At 33.9% G+C, this 18132-nt stretch overlaps 2 protein-coding genes across 5 annotated transcripts; both read left to right on the forward strand.

Annotated features, from left to right (window-relative positions):
- The first annotated feature begins 1046 nt into the window (after window positions 1-1046).
- LOC114261118 (alpha-L-fucosidase 2) lies at window positions 1047-9357 on the forward strand. Its single transcript, XM_082914072.1, has 10 exons — window positions 1047-1601; window positions 3312-3457; window positions 4171-5072; window positions 5820-5952; window positions 6283-6441; window positions 6763-6987; window positions 7096-7197; window positions 7319-7454; window positions 7645-7840; window positions 8774-9357. The coding sequence occupies exons 1-10, from the start codon at window positions 1391-1393 to the stop codon at window positions 9090-9092; spliced, it is 2529 nt and encodes an 842-aa protein (XP_082770198.1). The 5' UTR covers window positions 1047-1390; the 3' UTR covers window positions 9093-9357.
- A 1748-nt stretch (window positions 9358-11105) lies between these two features.
- Window positions 11106-15649, forward strand: LOC114261117 (caspase-6 protein). Of its 4 annotated transcripts, none has more exons than XM_028201327.2 (4): window positions 11106-11524; window positions 11745-11854; window positions 12124-12191; window positions 15315-15649. In XM_028201327.2, the coding sequence occupies exons 1-3, from the start codon at window positions 11376-11378 to the stop codon at window positions 12144-12146; spliced, it is 282 nt and encodes a 93-aa protein (XP_028057128.1). In that variant the 5' UTR covers window positions 11106-11375; the 3' UTR covers window positions 12147-12191; window positions 15315-15649. The 4 variants fall into 4 exon arrangements, 3 of the variants coding, with proteins under 3 accessions (XP_028057128.1, XP_028057127.1, XP_028057129.1); XR_003628832.2 differs by having other exon boundaries at window positions 11113-11524; window positions 11745-11896; XM_028201326.2 differs by lacking the exon at window positions 12124-12191 and having other exon boundaries at window positions 11113-11524; window positions 11745-11896.
- Window positions 15650-18132: the final 2483 nt, after the last annotated feature.

Here is an 18132-nt window from a genome sequence, read left to right on the forward strand (position 1 = left end):
TTTTTTTTAATTTTTGAACACACCTAACATAAATATACTTAAAAAGTATAATATTTTTGATTTTTTTTTTATAAAAAAAATTCACTAAATGCCAAAAAAATAAAAATAAAAATATGAAAATTTTGTGTATTTTTCGTATTTTTGTATATTTATTGATTTTTTAAAATATTTTTCACAAATATTTTATTATTTAGATACATCTAAGTAAGGTACATTTAAAAAATTAAAAAAAATGTTTAAAATTTTAAAAATATTCATTAAAAATAAAAAAATACGAACAATAAAAAAACTCAATTTCTAAAAAATTAAATTGAGAAAATTAAGACCAATCACACTGAATATTCCCTTATAGAATTTATGAATAAACTTTTTATTAAATTATTGATCCAAAAAAAAGTGATTTTTTTTTTTATCAGAAAAAAGGATGCTTTAGGTGTGATCACTGCATCTGTGGGTCTAAGCCTCTGTGTAACCGATTGTCAAGCTTAATTTAACCCAATCTATAGGAATTGACCTACCACCAGAACTCAAGCATATGCTATAGATGAGCCGATGATTCGATCAGAATATAAAATGAGATTTCTATCAGCCTAATTTAACCGAATCTATGGAAATGGATTCACTACCGAAACATTAACAAAATTCAACCATATGTTACAAACAAGCCAAAAATTCGATCAATATATAAAGTGAGATTTTCTTATAGAACTACTCAAATTACTCAACATTTTATCCCCCTCAAAAGTCAAACTTGGATTACCGTTGCAAAGATGAATGTCTTTTCTACTATGCCACCACCCTTGGTTACCCACCCAAAAAAATAAAAAAAAAAAGTCAAGTGATTAAGCACCGAAAAATGAAACGTTTATGTGGTGAAACGAAACTGGCCAAAAAGATGACGCACGGCGTGATTAAATTATTACATCGCAGGAGAAAGTTTCGAATTTAAAAAAGAAAAAGGCAAAAAGACATCCAAACGTGAAACGTGGGGTCCTCCGCGCTCCTAATTTCTGCTCTACAAACATCAATATGTGCTGCGATATATTATTGTTGGAGAGATTGAAATCCACGAATTTGTATAAAGTATTTAAAAAGACAGCTGAATTATAATTAATAAAAAACATAATCACGTAGTTCTGGACCCACCAATAATTTTTACAAAAACATCCATCGTTGGCGGTGGCCAGTTCTTCGCTGTCATCTCTTCATCTCCCACCTACCTAACCCACCTCCCTCCATTCTTGTACCTCCTTTGTCTCACTCTGTTCCCCACTCTCTTCACTCTCTTCTGTTTTGGGGTTTTTTTCTCACCCATCACTTCTTCACATGATATGAAAAGCAAGAAACTGTGAGTAAAACCCTAAAAAGAGAGCTTGATTTGAGTCCAATAATGAAAGAAGATAGTGATTGGGTTATGGTGGGAAGACCTGGAATGAAGGACTTGTGGGAACCGAGCTTGCTTGAAGCAGAGCCTTCGAAGGCTCTGGAAGTTAGGTTTAGTGGGCCTGCCAAGCACTGGACTGATGCTATCCCCATTGGAAATGGTCGACTCGGTGCTATGGTTTGGGGCGGTGTTCAATTCGAGACTCTCAATCTCAATGGTAAACGTAACAGTATATCCCAATTTGCTCTGTTGTTGTTTGGTTGCCTAGAAATGATAGAAAGGGAAGAGATGACAGTGTTTTTGAGTCTTGTTTGATATACTATTATTGTTTATTTTCAAGATTTGAAGTTTGTTCTTTATCTTGGGTTTTGAGTTGTTCAATATTTTAGCATTTGACATTTTGGTTCTTTACCCTTCCTACATGTATTTTTATATAGCCTAAAAGTCATTAAAAAAAAAAAAAGTTGAAAAACTTGACAAATTATATAAAAAGTCAAATTTTCTCCTTACTTTTAGCATATTTTTTCATAAAAAAAAAAAAAAAAAAAGTCATCCTAAACGTAATAATTTCTTTTGTCTCATATTTTAATCAAAAAATTGAAAAATTACTAAAAGGAAAATGTTTGAGGGCCACAATTTTTGTGGTCACAATGGCTCAAAGTTTTGGCAGTTTTGAGCCATTATGGCCACAAAAATTGTGGCCCTCTAGCATTGTTCTTACTAAAATAGCATAACCCCAATAGAGGATTCCTTAAGCTATGTTTGGATCTTGCATTGTCATGGGAAAGGAAAATGAAACTGAAATTATATATATATATATATATATATTTTTTCAATTTCTTCTCATTTTTCCTTTCTTTTTCTGTTCACTCCACAAATCCAAGATTTTTTTTTTCCATTTTTTCCCTTTCCTCTTCATAATTCCAAGATCCAAACTCAACTTTAAATGGCTAAAGTAGATTAGTTCAATGTATTTGTATGTCTTGGACTTGAATTGAGATTAGTTCAATGTCTTTGGTGTAGTTGAGGATAGCTCAAACATTAGTGGCCTGTCTTATTTGGCAGATTATAGCATAAGATTAAAATTATTAATTATTGGGACTTACATTCTAGTGTTTGGTTGCAATTTTTGTTATTCGGATTAGATTCCAATGGATATTCTATCTAACAAAATTGATAGAATCCTACAACTTACATGAAAAAAATGATAAAAGTACAAAAATATATATGTAGTATATATTTATGTTTATTGAATTGCAGATATAGAAATGATGGAATCATTTTTTATTGAACCTAATCTAGGTCTCTTATATAAGATGAAAGGAGATAGGCAAGAAATCAAAGAAGAGACTGCTAATGCAAAACAAACATATAATTGGGATTATATGTTTCCATATCCATTGCAAGATGAACGTGCACAAGAGCGGATTATGTATCCCACTAATCCAGTTGGATAACCAATCCTACACTAATTCCATGGATTGTTAATCTCCTCACTATTAATCCTACTAATTAAACATGGCCTAGATGTGTTAATGTATCTATTAATTTGGATGAAACTCTGTTTTATAGCTAGAAACAGAGGAAAGGAGAAGGAAATAAAGGTTTGAATCTAATTTTTCCCTCCAATGTTATGGTTGATTCTGAACATTCAGAATTTATAAGCCAAATAGTTGAAAGTAGGCTAGAGGTTCATTGTTCCTGGGGTCCCAATTCATGTAAAACAAAAAACTCAAATATTTAATATTGCTGCTTTTCCAATAATCTTATTAGAACCCAAACAGAGACCCAATGATACCATATTAAAATTCAAGGTTATGGAGATAAGTTTGATGAAACTTGTGAAGTTTAACTGTTGTTCTACTCTCTCTCTCTCTCTCAATATGAAAGTGAAACTGACAGCAGATTACTTGAATTCATTTGGCAGAGGACACACTTTGGACTGGGATTCCTGGAAACTACACAAACCCAGATGCACCAAAGTCACTGTCAGTGGTCAGGAAGCTTGTTGATGATGGCCAGTATGCCGAAGCTACTACTGAAGCGGTCAAGTTGTCAGACAATCCTTCAGACGTATGCTCTACTTTATTACCTTATATTGTGGCAATTTTGGGATCATCAATTGAACCACTTGGATATTATATACAAAAATATGCTATTACTGTAGCATCTGTCCATAATTAGATCCTCGAAGTAGTTCAGGCCAAATTAGAAGTTCCAATTGATGGAGGCATTGAAACATTACATTAACGCTGTGTTTGGATCATGGATTTCTAAATCCCTATCCAAATCCATGATCCAAAAACAGGAATTTAAACCTTGGGCCTTGTCAATGTTGTTATTGGTGGGTGAGCATTCACCACCAATTCTGTGGTTAAACTTCAATAATTGGATGATTGGATACTTTATGCAAACTGATTATGTTCTGTTTCAGATTTTCACTTAAACAATCTCCTTGTAAAGCTCATATAGTTGTGGGTTTGAACCATTGTACATGGGAAAGTTTTCAATGAGCATCTACAAACAAAATTAGAACACCCAAGGTGATTCAAATAAAATACAAAGAGCATATTTACATGAAATTTGGTTAATTTGGAACTTTCTACATCCATTAAAGCTAGCTTACATCTGAGTTGTAATTGACATAGTGTCATATTTGATGCACAAGCTTTGTTTACCAGGTATGCAGTTTTATATGGGTCAGTATTCCTGATCCTTTGTGAAATTTCATATTTTCTATGATCTTTACCCCCATATCCTTGTGATTTTTCTGTGATGATGTGAAGGTTTACCAATTTCTGGGTGATATCAAGCTAGAATTCGATGATTCTCATGCTTCATATATTGAAGAAACATATTCGAGAGTACTGGACTTGGATACTGCAACTACAAAAGTGAAATATTCTGTAGGTGAAGTTGAATTCGTGAGGGAACATTTTGCCTCAAATCCTGATCAAGTGATCGTGACAAAGATTTCAGGAAGCAAATCAGGGTCTCTCTCCTTTATGGTATCTCTAGACAGCAAACTACATCATCATTCGAGTATAAATGGTAAAAATCAGATTATCATGGAAGGAAGTTGCCCCGGTAAAAGAATTCCACCGAAATTGAATGAAAACGACAATCCAAAGGGTATTCAGTTTTCTGCAATTCTTGATTTGCAGATTAGTGATGTGGGTACTATAAATGTTTTGGATGACAAGAAGTTGAAGATTGAGGGTTCAGATTGGGCTGTTATGCTTCTCGTGGCTTCATCTTCATTTGATGGGCCATTCACTAAACCTTCAGATTCAAAAAAAGATCCTACTTCGGAGTCTCTAAGCACATTCAATTTAATTAAAAACTTGTCATCTGCTGATCTTTATTCACGGCATTTGGTTGACTATCAAAACCTTTTTCATCGCGTCTCACTGCAGCTTTCAAAAAGCTCAAAGAATGTTAGAGAAAATGGGTGTTTGGATAGGAAGAAACATTTGTCCTCTACAACTGATCTGTTTTTAGAAAGTAGTGAAGATAAGATGGTTTCAACTGCAGAGAGGGTGAAATCTTTTCAAACTGATGAAGATCCCTCTTTAGTGGAGCTTTTGTTCCAGTATGGTCGATATCTACTTATTTCCTGTTCACGGCCTGGAACTCAGGTGGCAAACTTGCAGGGAATATGGAACAAGGATATTGAGCCAGCATGGGAGTAAGCTCTCTCTCTCTCTCTCGCTGCATGGTATCTTGTAATTTTCTCCTTGATGCAAGTGCATTGTGAAATCTTCTTTCTTTTTTTCTTCCCCTTTAAGAAATTAGCTTCTAAGAGAGATGGGAGAGAGTTGGAAAGATAGAATTTAGGGCAAATTATGCAAATGGTCCCTGTAATTTACCCGTTTTATCATTTTGGTCCCTATTGTTTCAATTTGATCAATTTTGCCCTTGAATTTTACGGATTGTGTCATATTATTCCAATAAATAACGGCGGTTAAGTTTGACGGACGGAAAATCAAATGATGTGTCAATTTAGTTCATGTAATTTATAGGACGTGTCAATTTGTTTCTTGTAATTTATAGGAAAGTCAAAACAATAGGGACCAAATTGACACATCCTGTAAACTATAGAGACCAAATTAATACACCATTTGATTTTCCGTCCATCAAACTTAACTGCTGTTATTATTGGACTAATATGACACAATCCGTAAAATTCAGGGGCAAAATTAATCAAATTGAAACAACAGGGACCAAAATGATAAAACGGGTAAACTACAGGGACTACCGCTGTAATTTGCCCTAGAATTTTTAAGCCATAAAAACAGCAGTATTGCCTTTCCCTCTGTACTTCATTTTATGTTAGTCTTCTGATGTAACATAATTTCTCTGCTTCCCATTGATAAAAAAAAGCATATGTATTTTTTGCATCTACTAATGTGACCTTTTCCTTTTTACTCTCCAGTGGCGCTCAACACTTGAATATTAATCTTCAAATGAACTATTGGCCCTCCCTTCCATGCAACCTTCATGAGTGCCAGGAGCCTTTGTTTGATTACATTTCGTCTCTGTCGGTCAATGGAAGTAAAACTGCCAAAGTAAGAATATCTTTCACTTATCAAACATTAACGGTCCTTATGAATTGTTGTTTTTCATTTTGTGTGATCACGTGTGGTATTGTGTATATATGTATATTTGTTTTTCTGCAAGCCATCATTTGGAGCTTAGTATTTTTTATTTTTTTTGAAAGACTGAATAAGTATAAAATATGTATGTATCCATATAAAATTTGTACATCAAAGTAGTTAGGTGGGTCAAGACCCAGGATGAACTCTGTGATTGGTGTTTTCCATGATAAATTGTTCTATTTAAGCATTCTATATTCTTTATAAACACTATTGTTTTTATTTAGTCACAGAATGTTACAGGTGAACTATGAAGCAAATGGTTGGGTTGCACATCAAGTGTCAGATATATGGGCAAAAACATCTCCTGACCGAGGTCAGGCTGTTTGGGCTTTATGGCAAATGGGTGGAGCATGGCTTTGTACTCATCTATGGGAGCATTATACTTATACTATGGACAAAGTAAGATTCTATTACTAATATGCTATTTCTATTTCTATTCTCATGCTATTTCATTTGGTATCATATTTAGTGACCTTTGGAATTCTCTTCTTCTTCCTTTCTCTTTGGAGTTACATTTTATTAAAGGCATTTGTGTCTCCTTTCCAAATATATTCTTCAAAAATCCTTAGTGTATGGCAATTGAATAGTTTTTATTTATTTTTTATCTTCCTCATAAAGGACATTTGTTGATCTTGCAATTGTGTACCTAGTTTTGCTCGTGATATTTGACTCAAAAATTTTCTGGGGGGAAGTTATTGCTTATATTTTCAACATAATTAGGGTTTTCTGGAGAGTAAGGCATATCCTTTGCTGGGAGCATGTGCTTCATTTCTGCTGGACTGGTTGATTGAAGGACGAGGAGGATACCTTGAAACCAACCCGTCAACCTCTCCAGAGCATACTTTTATTGCTCCTGATGGTAAGCCTGCTAGTGTGAGTTACTCAACAACCATGGACATGTCAATCATCAAAGAAGTTTTCTCTGCGGTTGTTTCTGCTGCTGAGGTAAAGCTCCTATCCTGAATCAGCAAAAAATCTTGAGTTTCTGTTTTTATCAGCACCTTTTAGACTTTTCAAATGAGATGCTTTATATAAAAAGTTACATGTGAACAGGCGTTGGGTAAAAGTGACGATGATCTGGTTGACAGAATCCGTAAAGCTCAACCACGGCTTTATCCAACAAAAATTGCTAGGGATGGTTCGATTATGGAATGGGTGTGTGGATTTTGATTATGAATTTCCAAGTTTTTGTATTTTTAGTTATTCAAGGAAGCTTGGAAGGTTATGTCATTCTAGGGCGTAGAAATAATAAACTTATTTATATTTTCCATCACAGGCACAAGATTTTGAGGATCCCGAACCACATCATCGGCATCTATCACACCTATTTGGCCTGTTTCCGGGGCACACAATTACTGTTGAGAAAACTCCTGATCTCTGTAAAGCTGCCAACTATACCCTTTACAAAAGAGGTTTGCGTCTGAGAAAATTTAGGAAGATTTAGAAATTACTGGCTCAGATGTTCTAAGGACTGTAACCATTTTGCGGTTTTATTTACTTTCATTTTGTTAACTTCTTAATAATTATGAGCTTCATTTTGTCAATAGTGATATTCAGCAATTGTCAAATAGCATCACTTCTAAGTTTCATCTCTGGAAACAGGTGAGGAGGGTCCAGGATGGTCGACTGTATGGAAAACTGCTTTGCGGGCACGCCTTCGGGACAGTGAGAACGCATATAGGATGGTCAAGCATTTATTTAACTTGGTGGATCCTGATCATGAAAGTGACTTCGAAGGAGGACTTTACAGTAACCTGTTCACTGCACACCCCCCTTTCCAGATTGATGCCAATTTTGGGTAAGCAAGGTTTCAATTCTTGTGTTGACCTATATCAGCATTGAGCAATATAAAATGTCGACAACACTTTCTGACTTTGAAGTGTGCCTGGGTGTGTTTAATATTATAATGCAAAGTTTTAGGTTGTGTTTGAACATGTTTTTTGTTACATTGACCTACAATAAGACAGTTCCTAATTCTATTATCTAAGGGCCATAGTGTATGTGTCTAAGCAGCCAAGGCCAAGATATCAAGAAAATGTTTTGAATATAACAGGAGTGTAGTTTCTTTCAGAATGCTTTTGAACTATGAAAGGAAAAGGGGTTTAAAGATGGATGTTTGAGCATAGCTGTAATGAACTTTGTTTCTCATTTTGAGGCTTAAATAGAAGAAAGGTTTTTGAGTTGTCTGTAAGAGTGTATTTTTTAAGCTTTTTGTTGTGTTTTGCTGGAAAATCTGCGCTATCAAATGCAACGGTTGACAGGGTATGCCTCGTACACCTCTTGTCTACGGGACTAAGAAGCACGGATATTTCTATGGAGTTTGCGTGTCATATCAAACACAACATTCCTAAAAGCTTGTCCGACACTTCTTCAATGTGTCTTAATTAATTAAAATTTTAAATTTATAATTTGAGACACTTTGCAGACTCTTGATACGTATCCTACTAAATTTGAACAGATGCTATATATTTTAAATTCATATATAGCATGCTAGAATAAAAAACAGGAGGCAGAGTTGAAGCAATTTTATTTCGAGGCTGAACAAGCACCCCTGGGCTTCGGCTCAGGTGGTTGAGTAGGGTAACAGGTAATTGGTTAAACAAAAATCCCAACACCCAAAAAATAATGTAAGGTTAATAATGCGCCTGTAGCATTACACATGCTCTTCAATGATATTATGGAGTTTATGAAGTTAACAATGTGAATGATTGATAGCTGTTGTTGGTGTCAGCTTTTCTGCAGCAGTAGCAGAAATGCTTGTTCAGAGCACGGTGAAGGACTTATATTTACTTCCAGCTCTTCCACGAGACAAATGGGCAAACGGTTGTGTTAAAGGATTGAAGGCGAGGGGTGGTGTGACCGTCAACATCTGCTGGAATGAAGGAAATCTTCGTGAAGTTGGTCTTTGGTCCAAGAATCAGAATTCTATAAGATTACATTTTGGAGGAATTGCAGTTGCAGTGAAAATGTCATCTGCGACAGTTTACACGTTCAATCAGCAATTAAAATGCGTGAAGACATATTCTTTATTGAATGCGGCTTTTCTCTGAACTTGGAGATCAGATTGATCTTACGAAGAGTTTTTTTGCAAGAAACTTGAAGTTCTTTGCTTCATTTTATCCTCCAATTTTTTTCTTTGGTGGTGGGGAAATCTAGTCTTTCCCTCTTTGATTTATTGTTTGAGAGAATTTACAGCCTTATCTCATTACAATTAATTAGGGAAATCTAGTCTTTCCCTCTTTGATTTATTGTTTGAGAGAATTTACAGCCTTATCTCATTACAATTAATTAATAAATTGGTTCATAGTTTAACAAGTTTATGCTTTTGTATTTCATTACTATTATATGTTGTGGAAAAGATGCACCATTTTTTCCAATATTCATGTTGTTCCTTCCTGGTTGTAATTGATTGTGATGTTTCATAGAATAGAAGAAATAAGAGAAGAAAGAAGCCAAAACCAAAATAATTACATGTTTTGTTTAGCAATTTTTTAAATTAATGAAGACTAAAACTAAAACAATAAAACGAAAAAAAAAAAAAAAAACAAACAAACAAACAAACTTACCAACATCCCTTAATTTTTAAGAGAAATTTCAACTTAGTAGGCATTTAAAAAATTAATTATAAATAAATAATAAATTTTATAAATATTAATAATTATAATTATAATTTTTTTTTATGAATATATAATAATTTTATAGAATTATTATTGAATAGTAATTTCTTTTTTTTTAATTTTTACGTGGTGGTTAGGTAAAGGCAGTAGCTATGAGAAATTCTCTATTTTCACACACTTAATTATCTCAATCTACATCATTTCTTAGTGTACACACTTTGCAATTTAATTATTAATTAACTTTCTCAATCCACAGACTAAGGCCTTGTTTGGCAAGTGACTTTTTTAATCAAAAAGTCACTAAAAAACTAAAATGCCAATAACTCATACTAAAAAGTCAAATATTCTCTTTTCTCTCTACTTTTTACACATCTTTTCGTAAAAAGTCAAAAAGTAATCCCAAACATACTAGTTTTTTTTAGCACATATTTTAGCCAAATAGCCAAAAAATTACTAAATTAGCATGTTCTCAAATGAGGTCTAAATGTATCAATTATACCTTTCACTCAACTATTGTATACACACCTCCTCATTCCACACACTAGTACAATTTGGAAATTTGTAGAGCTACAGTGCAACAACAATCCCAAAAATTAGACAAAAAAATGAAAATGCGTAGACTAAATTTACGGAAGTTGTGAAAATCCTGACCTTTCCTTGAGAAAGATTAGGCACGGAAAAGATGAGAATGGAAACAAGGCAGCAACCAATGTGAGGGCCAAGGAACTCACGAAAAACCCTGGAAGATTATCTGACCCTAATGATATCGCACCTTCATCACGTAATGGAAGAACCACAAAGTATGCATTTAAAATCTGTAAATCAAAAATTTTGAAGAACTAGAATTACAACAAGCATAGAAATGCCTAAAAAGCACAATTAAGAATTTCCTTTCATTTTTTGAATCGGTATTGCTGATTGTGAGCTGTAGTTGTTTGAAATTATGTATTTATTTCAAAAATTAGATTAGTTTGATAAATTTGTTTCAAAAAAATAAAAAATAAAAAAGTTTCATATCCAAATATAATGAAATAATTTGACACTGGTTGTCCGATTGAAAACCGCGAAAGAACCACACACAAAAAAAAATTGTACTAAAAAACTAATATTTTTATCATTAATAGAATATAAATCTAAATATTAAGCAATATGAGAGTTATTATGAGAGTATTACTTTGCAACTAATAGAGGAGTATAAAGTGTGTAGCAAATAAAGTGACAATAATAGAAAAACTATAATTTGATTTTTTTTACTCAAAATATGTATATTGAATTTTTTTTATTTTTAAAAGATATATACAGAGTATTTTTATATAATATTGTGAATGTTAATAAATATTTATTAGGATCATTTTAATTAAAAATATAATTATTATTAAAATAATAATTCATTAAATATATACACTGACACAATAGTATATGAAATAGAATTGCTCAGCAGCTATTGAAAATGTTTGTTTGCCAAAAGCAATTACTACTTTAATCGGTTGTACCGTACAACTAGCCAAAGAACTGCTTGCTTTGACTATAGACAGGTTCCTATTTGACGAGCTAATCGAACGGACCACAACCCATATTGTATAAACTCTCCGATACACCATTCACACCCAAACAATATTACCCTAAACCCTACTGCCCCAAACCCTCCCCCATTTTGTTCACGCTTTCTGTGCTTCTCTATCAACACCACCAACTAGAGAGAGAGAGAGAGAGACAATGGCTTGGCGTGGTTCGCTTTCCAGATCGGTGATCGCCACCGCTAGGTCTTCAACCCTCCGCTCATCGCCGCCTCTCCCCCGCCTCCGTCCTCCGCCGCTCTCCGCCCCTCGCCTCCAACCTCGCCGCCTCTCCTTCACCAATCCCAGGTACTGAAGAGAAAGGAAAAAAAAAAACATTTTCTTTGGCGAACAACCACAGAATTAGTTAATTGAAATTGTTTTTCTTAGATCCAGTAGTTTGATTCGGTTTTACTTCCTCACATTTTCTCAGCAACCAAACAGAAAGCTTTAATTCTTTCCTAGGCTTTTTGATTGGAGTTAATTGTGCTTTTCTTATATTGTCATTGTTTATAATCTGATTTTGTAGGAATTTGGGAGAATTAGGCTGCGTGCAATCGCTCATGCCGCTTGTCGCCGGAGCACGCCTCACATCGCACCTGGCCGTTAACGTGCGGGCTTGTTGCGAGCTGTATCATGGTACCTTCTGCCGTACTTGTCAGGATCGCTAGTAGTCTCTTTGTGAGTCTTACTGTTTCTAGGACAGATGACAAATCAAAGAAAATAAATATGTTTCTATTAATATCTAGCATTCATGCACTAATCCACCATATAACTTTGATTTTATGACTGTTCTGTATTGGTTCATTGTGTTGATTTGATCAATGAAAATGAGGGTGGACTACTTAAAGTGTTTGTTAGTTTGTGGATTTTGGTTAATGAAAAGGAATTGGGATTGGGATTGATAGGGATGAATGGAAAAGATGGGTGATGCGCAGCGGTCAGTGGTCAAAAGGCAGAGCAATGATGCCACATTGTAGGTTCCTATTTTTGCTCCTTTTATTTTTCTTTTTTGCATAAATGTGGTTGGTGTTGTTGATGACATGTTAAGAAGTACAGATACAAATACGTGACACAACATGACATGTCAACACAAATTTACACGTGAAAAACATATAATTTTATATATTTATTATGGGTCATATTTAAGTTTAAATAATTATTATGTGTTATATATATGAATATTTAAGTTAAGAATAATAATTTTTAAAATCTGAAAGAGGATAATAAGCATAAATTTATATTGTTTTGGTTTTATCATTAATTTCAAGTTATTTTATTTAAACTTCTAATGTGTTTCATGTGTGTTCGAGTGTTGAGAAGTGTCCAATAAGTGTTGTGTTAGTGTCGTGTCAGATGTTATACGACACTTTACTTTCGTAGAAATGTCAGTGCTCCTTAGATGGCATGCTTAAGTAGAAAAACTAGAATGAAAGAGAAAATTGTAATAACGAGGTATTGGGTGAATGTGTATATGATATAGTTAATGTATATCGACATGTGTATGAATTCTCGCTTTTGCTGATATTTGTTTTGAAAAGCAGGAGAAAATAAACTAAATAAATCTCTTTTTTTTTTTTGTGTGTGTGTGTGTGTGTAAATCATTGATCATTGCGTAGATATTGGATTTTTTTAGACCCACATTGTCATTTTTGTGGTCTTTTTGGTGTTCTTATACATGTCATTACCTTGATTTTGGTGCTGAGGAAAGTAGATGGAATTGTGTGTTACAGTTTCACTGGTCATTGAGGATCTACTTCATGTAAAAATTCTGCATGTTGTAATTTATTGCTGCTGCTGCTAAAACCAACATTATTCAAGAAGTTAAATTTAATTTGTTTAAAACCAAAAATTCTGCATGTTTTAATTTAATTTGTTTTATAGTGTTGATCTTGGGAGTGATTTATTTATTCATCCAGATCTTCCTTGACATTTTCTTCATCTGTGTAATTTCATCTAAATCCCATTGTTGTTGACCACCTACAAGGGTGGCCACGGACCGTTTCGGGCTTTTGCTAGAAAAAAAAAATGAAGAATTCTTGTGCCCAAGCTCAGTCCAGTGCTACGTAGAATCAGGCCTGAAAAGCACATTCTGTGCTCGACCCTAAATTAATATTACAATCCCAAGCCAACCCAAATATTAGATAATAAATAAATGTTACAAAACTAAAAATTAATAGATTTGTATTTGAATTTGAATTTGGCGTAAACTCTTCGTGTTTATACTTTACATCCTAAGTTCAAATTTTGGTGTGTTCATTTTCATAGCTCTTGTCAGGATGATATAGACGAGTCTTCTAGTGACTTGAACCAGTGACCCATTAGCTGTGAGCATAATGACTTTAGTTAACAAACCACAGAACGTTAAGTGGTCATTTTTCAAATGTACATGGCCCATACCACAATAAATGAAGTGAAATTTGTCATAAATTATTTATGCACTGTACACTAATTTATATACATGTACATACTATATATATAATTTATATAATATATTTTCATAATCGGGCCAGGTCTCATGTTATTCCCAAGCCTTGCCCAATAAATAAACAAGCCTGAAAGTTTGGCCCAGCTCAGCCATACGGGCCTAAATCTCAATACCAAACCCTTAAAAATCAGGTTGTGTTGATCAGGCCACTAGGCCAGCGCCTCCTTGCACCACTTAATTTGGAAGCTTGAATGCGATTGTTGGTTGGTTGTAGACTGTCGTTAAACTGACTTTGCTCTAGTGAATTGTCACCCCATGCTCTAATTGGTTGCAGACTGTCATTAAACTAACTTTGCTCTAATTGGGTTCTTCTTGCAAGCAGCTTGTCATCTGCTACTTCTTGGTGTAGTGGTTGCATGTAGGAGTGTAGGATATGTGTGAATCAGTAGCATGCCACTTTTTGTCTCTAAATGGTTGCATGTATGTCTCACTAGCTTGTCACTAAATTAACGTGTTGTTATTTTTATATTTCATTAGGAAGTAACCTCTTGTGCCACTTCTATGCCCTCATGAGATATGTGGTGATTTAAACCAATGATCTGTAATTTTCTCTGTTAGCTTAATCTTCCCTATCAAATTTGCGGAGGTTGTTGTAGTTATTCATGCCGAGGAAACTCCTTACCAAATAATAAATAAATTTGACTTACAGTCTCTGTATCAAAATCTCTGGTACAGTTGATCTCTAATGACCTGTCCTCTCCCATGTTATACTCTTCTTTGTTTTTTTGTGCAACAACTCTGCCCACATGAGATATGTGGTGATTTAAACCAATGATCTATGATTTGCTTTGGGACCCCTTTTTTATGTGTGCTAATGTGAAGTTCTAAATCCCAAAAATTTCTTTGAATGTTTTTTTTTTTTTTTAAATGTGAATCACCTGCAACATTATTTGCACTTTCTAACAGCAGATCATTGCAAACCGCATTTCTCATGTTACACATAATTAGTTCTATTTAGATTTATATAATGGTCCTTGGATTACAAAAAATTGATGTACCACTTGGATGTAGGTTGCAGCTTTAGAAATATAAGAACAATGGAAATGAAGAAGCTAAGGAAATCTGGATTTAAGATCTAGCATTGATGATTAATTTAAATTTATTCTTATCTCACGAATTTAATTTACTCATGCAACTCTTGAATCTTGGTCACTTCCACTGTGGTTTTAAATTGAAGTCATGTCCTCTTTCACAAAAATTCATTCTGTGATTTTTGTTATATTACTTCTCTGCATGCTCAATTGTCCACATGCAATTAAGATTAATGGAAACAGCCTCTCCAAAAATGGGAATAAGTACATTTTTCCCTTTCCAAACCCTACTTTAGTGGGAGCCTTCTTTATTGGGTCGCCCATTAAATAAGGTCAAAAAACTTGTAGTGTCACCTGAAAATAGATTCACATCTCACTGATATATCTTTGCCGAAAGGGGTATAATTTGTAAATAATTTAATTGTATATCATCAATATAAAGGGGTGGTGGTGTATATGACATTTTAAAGTTTCCTTTTTCCTCTCCTTTTTCTATTTTTTAATATGATCACTTAAATGCCATCTTTTGGCATATAAACTCCAAGTTGACAGAATTTGCACAATTGTTATATCATCGCAGGTACTTGAGCAGATTGTTGGATCAGCACAGTGGGTGCTACAAATATTTGAGGCAGGCAGTTATAACAGCTAGGTGGGTCCGGTGGGAACTTTGCTTTTGAAGTAGGAAAATCTAATAGTGTATATGGTTTCTGCTCTGTTTTATCTGGAAATGAACTTGAAAACTCCAAATTTTTGTGACAAATCCTACAAACGAAGGTCGGACTATGCTAATGCCTTCATTATGATGATTCATATTTTTAGTTTGTGATTTGTAATGCTCTTTCTGCTTTTTGATTGTTAAACCTACATGTTTTAGCATTGTTCTTGTTGGATTCAAAAATTCATTCCTTTAACTGTCTCTTGCATCTACATTGTTCTCCATTTTATAGTAAAAAATTCATGAGAAAGAAAACTTGGAAGTTTTGAAAGGAAGTGAAAACTAGTATTGTTTGTTGGACCTTTTTGCATTCTAATGTTCATGTATTTGCACGCAAACTATACTCTTGCTTCAGCTATTTATTACTAAGCATTTCTATTGTGACCTACACTGTGGCTTACGATTTGTTAGTAGTTTTTCTACATAGGATTGCTGATGTAGGCTAGGCGTTTTCTTTTTTCTTTTTCATAGAAGGGAAAACGAGAGTTAATGGTTGTAGTTGGACTGAATGTGGAGGGGGAAACTTGACCTCTGATGGTAGTTTAATTTAGCATAAATTCCAATTGTCTGCTATTAGAAGAATGAGAAGATAGCTGAAGGAAGTCGCAAGTTGCTGAAATTTTGATACTCGCCATTTTATAATGGAATGGAGGTTTTCATTTCATTCATAAGATTATAACACCATCAAAATTTGAAATCAACGGTTTTTAGTTATCAAGTCATTTGCCCTGTTTGGTAGGGCTTATTTTCAGCTTATTTCAGCTTATTTCAGCTTTTAACTTAATTTAATCTATTTTGATGTGTTTGGTTCAGTTTAACAACATAGTTTATAGCTTTTTGTAAGTCAAAAATCAATTTATTCTTTGAGTAGGGGAGGAGAAGCTTAATTTATAAGTCAAAAATCAGTTTATGTTCACAGCTATAAGCTGTTAGGTTATAAGTTATAATCACATTCTCATAGTTCTACTAAACGGGGCCATTGTAATTTTAAAAATTCTTCCTAATTATGACTTAAAAATGACTTTTTAATGTATATATCTTACCGTCATTGATCACAGAATGGAAATGGAAAGTATATATTTTCGACTTCCACTATCCTGGATTTTTGGCAAATTGTACAATATCGATTGTACAAATTGTATACATACATTATGTGTGGCTACCCTATGGCTTGTGGAGAATCAATCTCAGGAATGGTAAAAAAAGGAAAAGCTAAGGCTCTGTTTGGTTGTGAACTGAAATCAATTTTCAACACGTGGGCTCGCGTATGACGTTTGGATACTATGTTCAAAAATTGATTCCGCGTGTTAATTCAAATTACATTTTCAAAATCTGTTTGGTAGCAAATATCTCTTTTTCAACGTTTCTGCCTTGTTCATCATCTCCTAACTTTCACGTGAACCTCATCTAGACCTGTCCTTCAGATTTATCACGGGCGACTTCTCAGTGTTCAGATTCATCACGGATGAGTTTCAGAGAGTTTCAGAGGTCAGACTCATTTTATAAATAATGAATCCATCCAACCCGCTTCATACTCGTATCATATTTCACAAATCAACTGAGTTACGATTTGTGCGTTGCGGACGATTCTTATTACGGGCAACCAATCAACGACGACTGCGAGGTGAAATTATTCACAAAATTATTCACATATTTTGTTGTAGGAAAATTATTTGAAAAATTCATTCTAATTTTTTTTTTCAGGTCAAATTTATCAAATTTATTGTCGAATTCGACGAGCAAACAGTGGCTCGTTCAATCAGTATACACATTCCATCACCGGCGATAATTATTCAACTCCCACTAATCTGGTAAATAAATCCTTCATCCTTCATCCTTCGTCTGTTATCTGTTATCTGAAAATGATTTCAAACGAGTCGATCAACTGTTTCAACTTTTTGTTCTTCAAAAATAGTGTAAATCATTCATCTGTTATGTATAAATGATTTTGGAGAAGTTGAAATCAGTTCGTAAATGGTTTATCAGAATTTGGTATGTCGTATTTTCCATTTCAGATCGGTTGTTATTTGAAATTATGAACGGTTTGAACCTTTCTTCTATCAAATGTATAGTGGCAGTGAACATACACACCCGGCCGGTCGTCCCCCGGGTCATCCGGCAGGTCGACCACGCGGTCATCCCACCTCTCTGCCGCTTTGTCTTCCACCTTCCATTCCTGAATGGTTTGAACCACTGGTCCTCCCTGAACTGTTTGAACCCACCGGCTTTTTTACTATTTTTTTTCCTTAATTTCAATTAACAACCAATACTAATTTGTTTTGAATTCAAATCAATATAACACAATGTTAAACACATTATTAAACATTGAATGTTAACTAATTTTTTTTGTAAAACATTGTTAACATTGTGTTTTTTTTAATTAAGCTTTTTTTTTTTTACATTGTTAACAACCAATATTAAATTTTTTTTTATCTGATTGTTAATTAAAAAAAAATTACTGATTTCTTTCCTACTATTTAAACACAATGTTAACTGAATTTTGAGGCTTTGAGAGCAAAGACACCCCAATGTTAACTGAATTTTGAGGCTTTGAGAGCAAAGACACCCCTAGCGCTGGCACACACGGTTAAAACCAGGGATAGCTAGTGTTACATTACCATTTAGACATATATATGTCTATATTTATTTATTTATATGGTAAATAAGATTTATACAAAAT

This window comes from Camellia sinensis, chromosome 2, assembly GCF_055761805.1.
Source record: "Camellia sinensis isolate YWXY chromosome 2, ASM5576180v1, whole genome shotgun sequence".
Taxonomy (NCBI): domain Eukaryota; kingdom Viridiplantae; phylum Streptophyta; class Magnoliopsida; order Ericales; family Theaceae; genus Camellia; species Camellia sinensis.

Excerpts from the sequence above, each read along its gene's own strand:
- LOC114261117 (XM_028201326.2), top strand. The coding sequence starts at position 11,376 with ATGGCTTGGCGTGGTTCGCTTTCCAGATCGGTGATCGCCACCGCTAGG. Across the intron at positions 11,525-11,744 it reads CTCTCCTTCACCAATCCCAG|GAATTTGGGAGAATTAGGCT; the intron begins GTACTGAAGAGA and ends CTGATTTTGTAG.
- LOC114261118 (XM_082914072.1), top strand. The coding sequence starts at position 1,391 with ATGAAAGAAGATAGTGATTGGGTTATGGTGGGAAGACCTGGAATGAAG. Across the intron at positions 6,988-7,095 it reads CGGTTGTTTCTGCTGCTGAG|GCGTTGGGTAAAAGTGACGA; the intron begins GTAAAGCTCCTA and ends ACATGTGAACAG. Across the intron at positions 7,841-8,773 it reads CAGATTGATGCCAATTTTGG|CTTTTCTGCAGCAGTAGCAG; the intron begins GTAAGCAAGGTT and ends TGTTGGTGTCAG.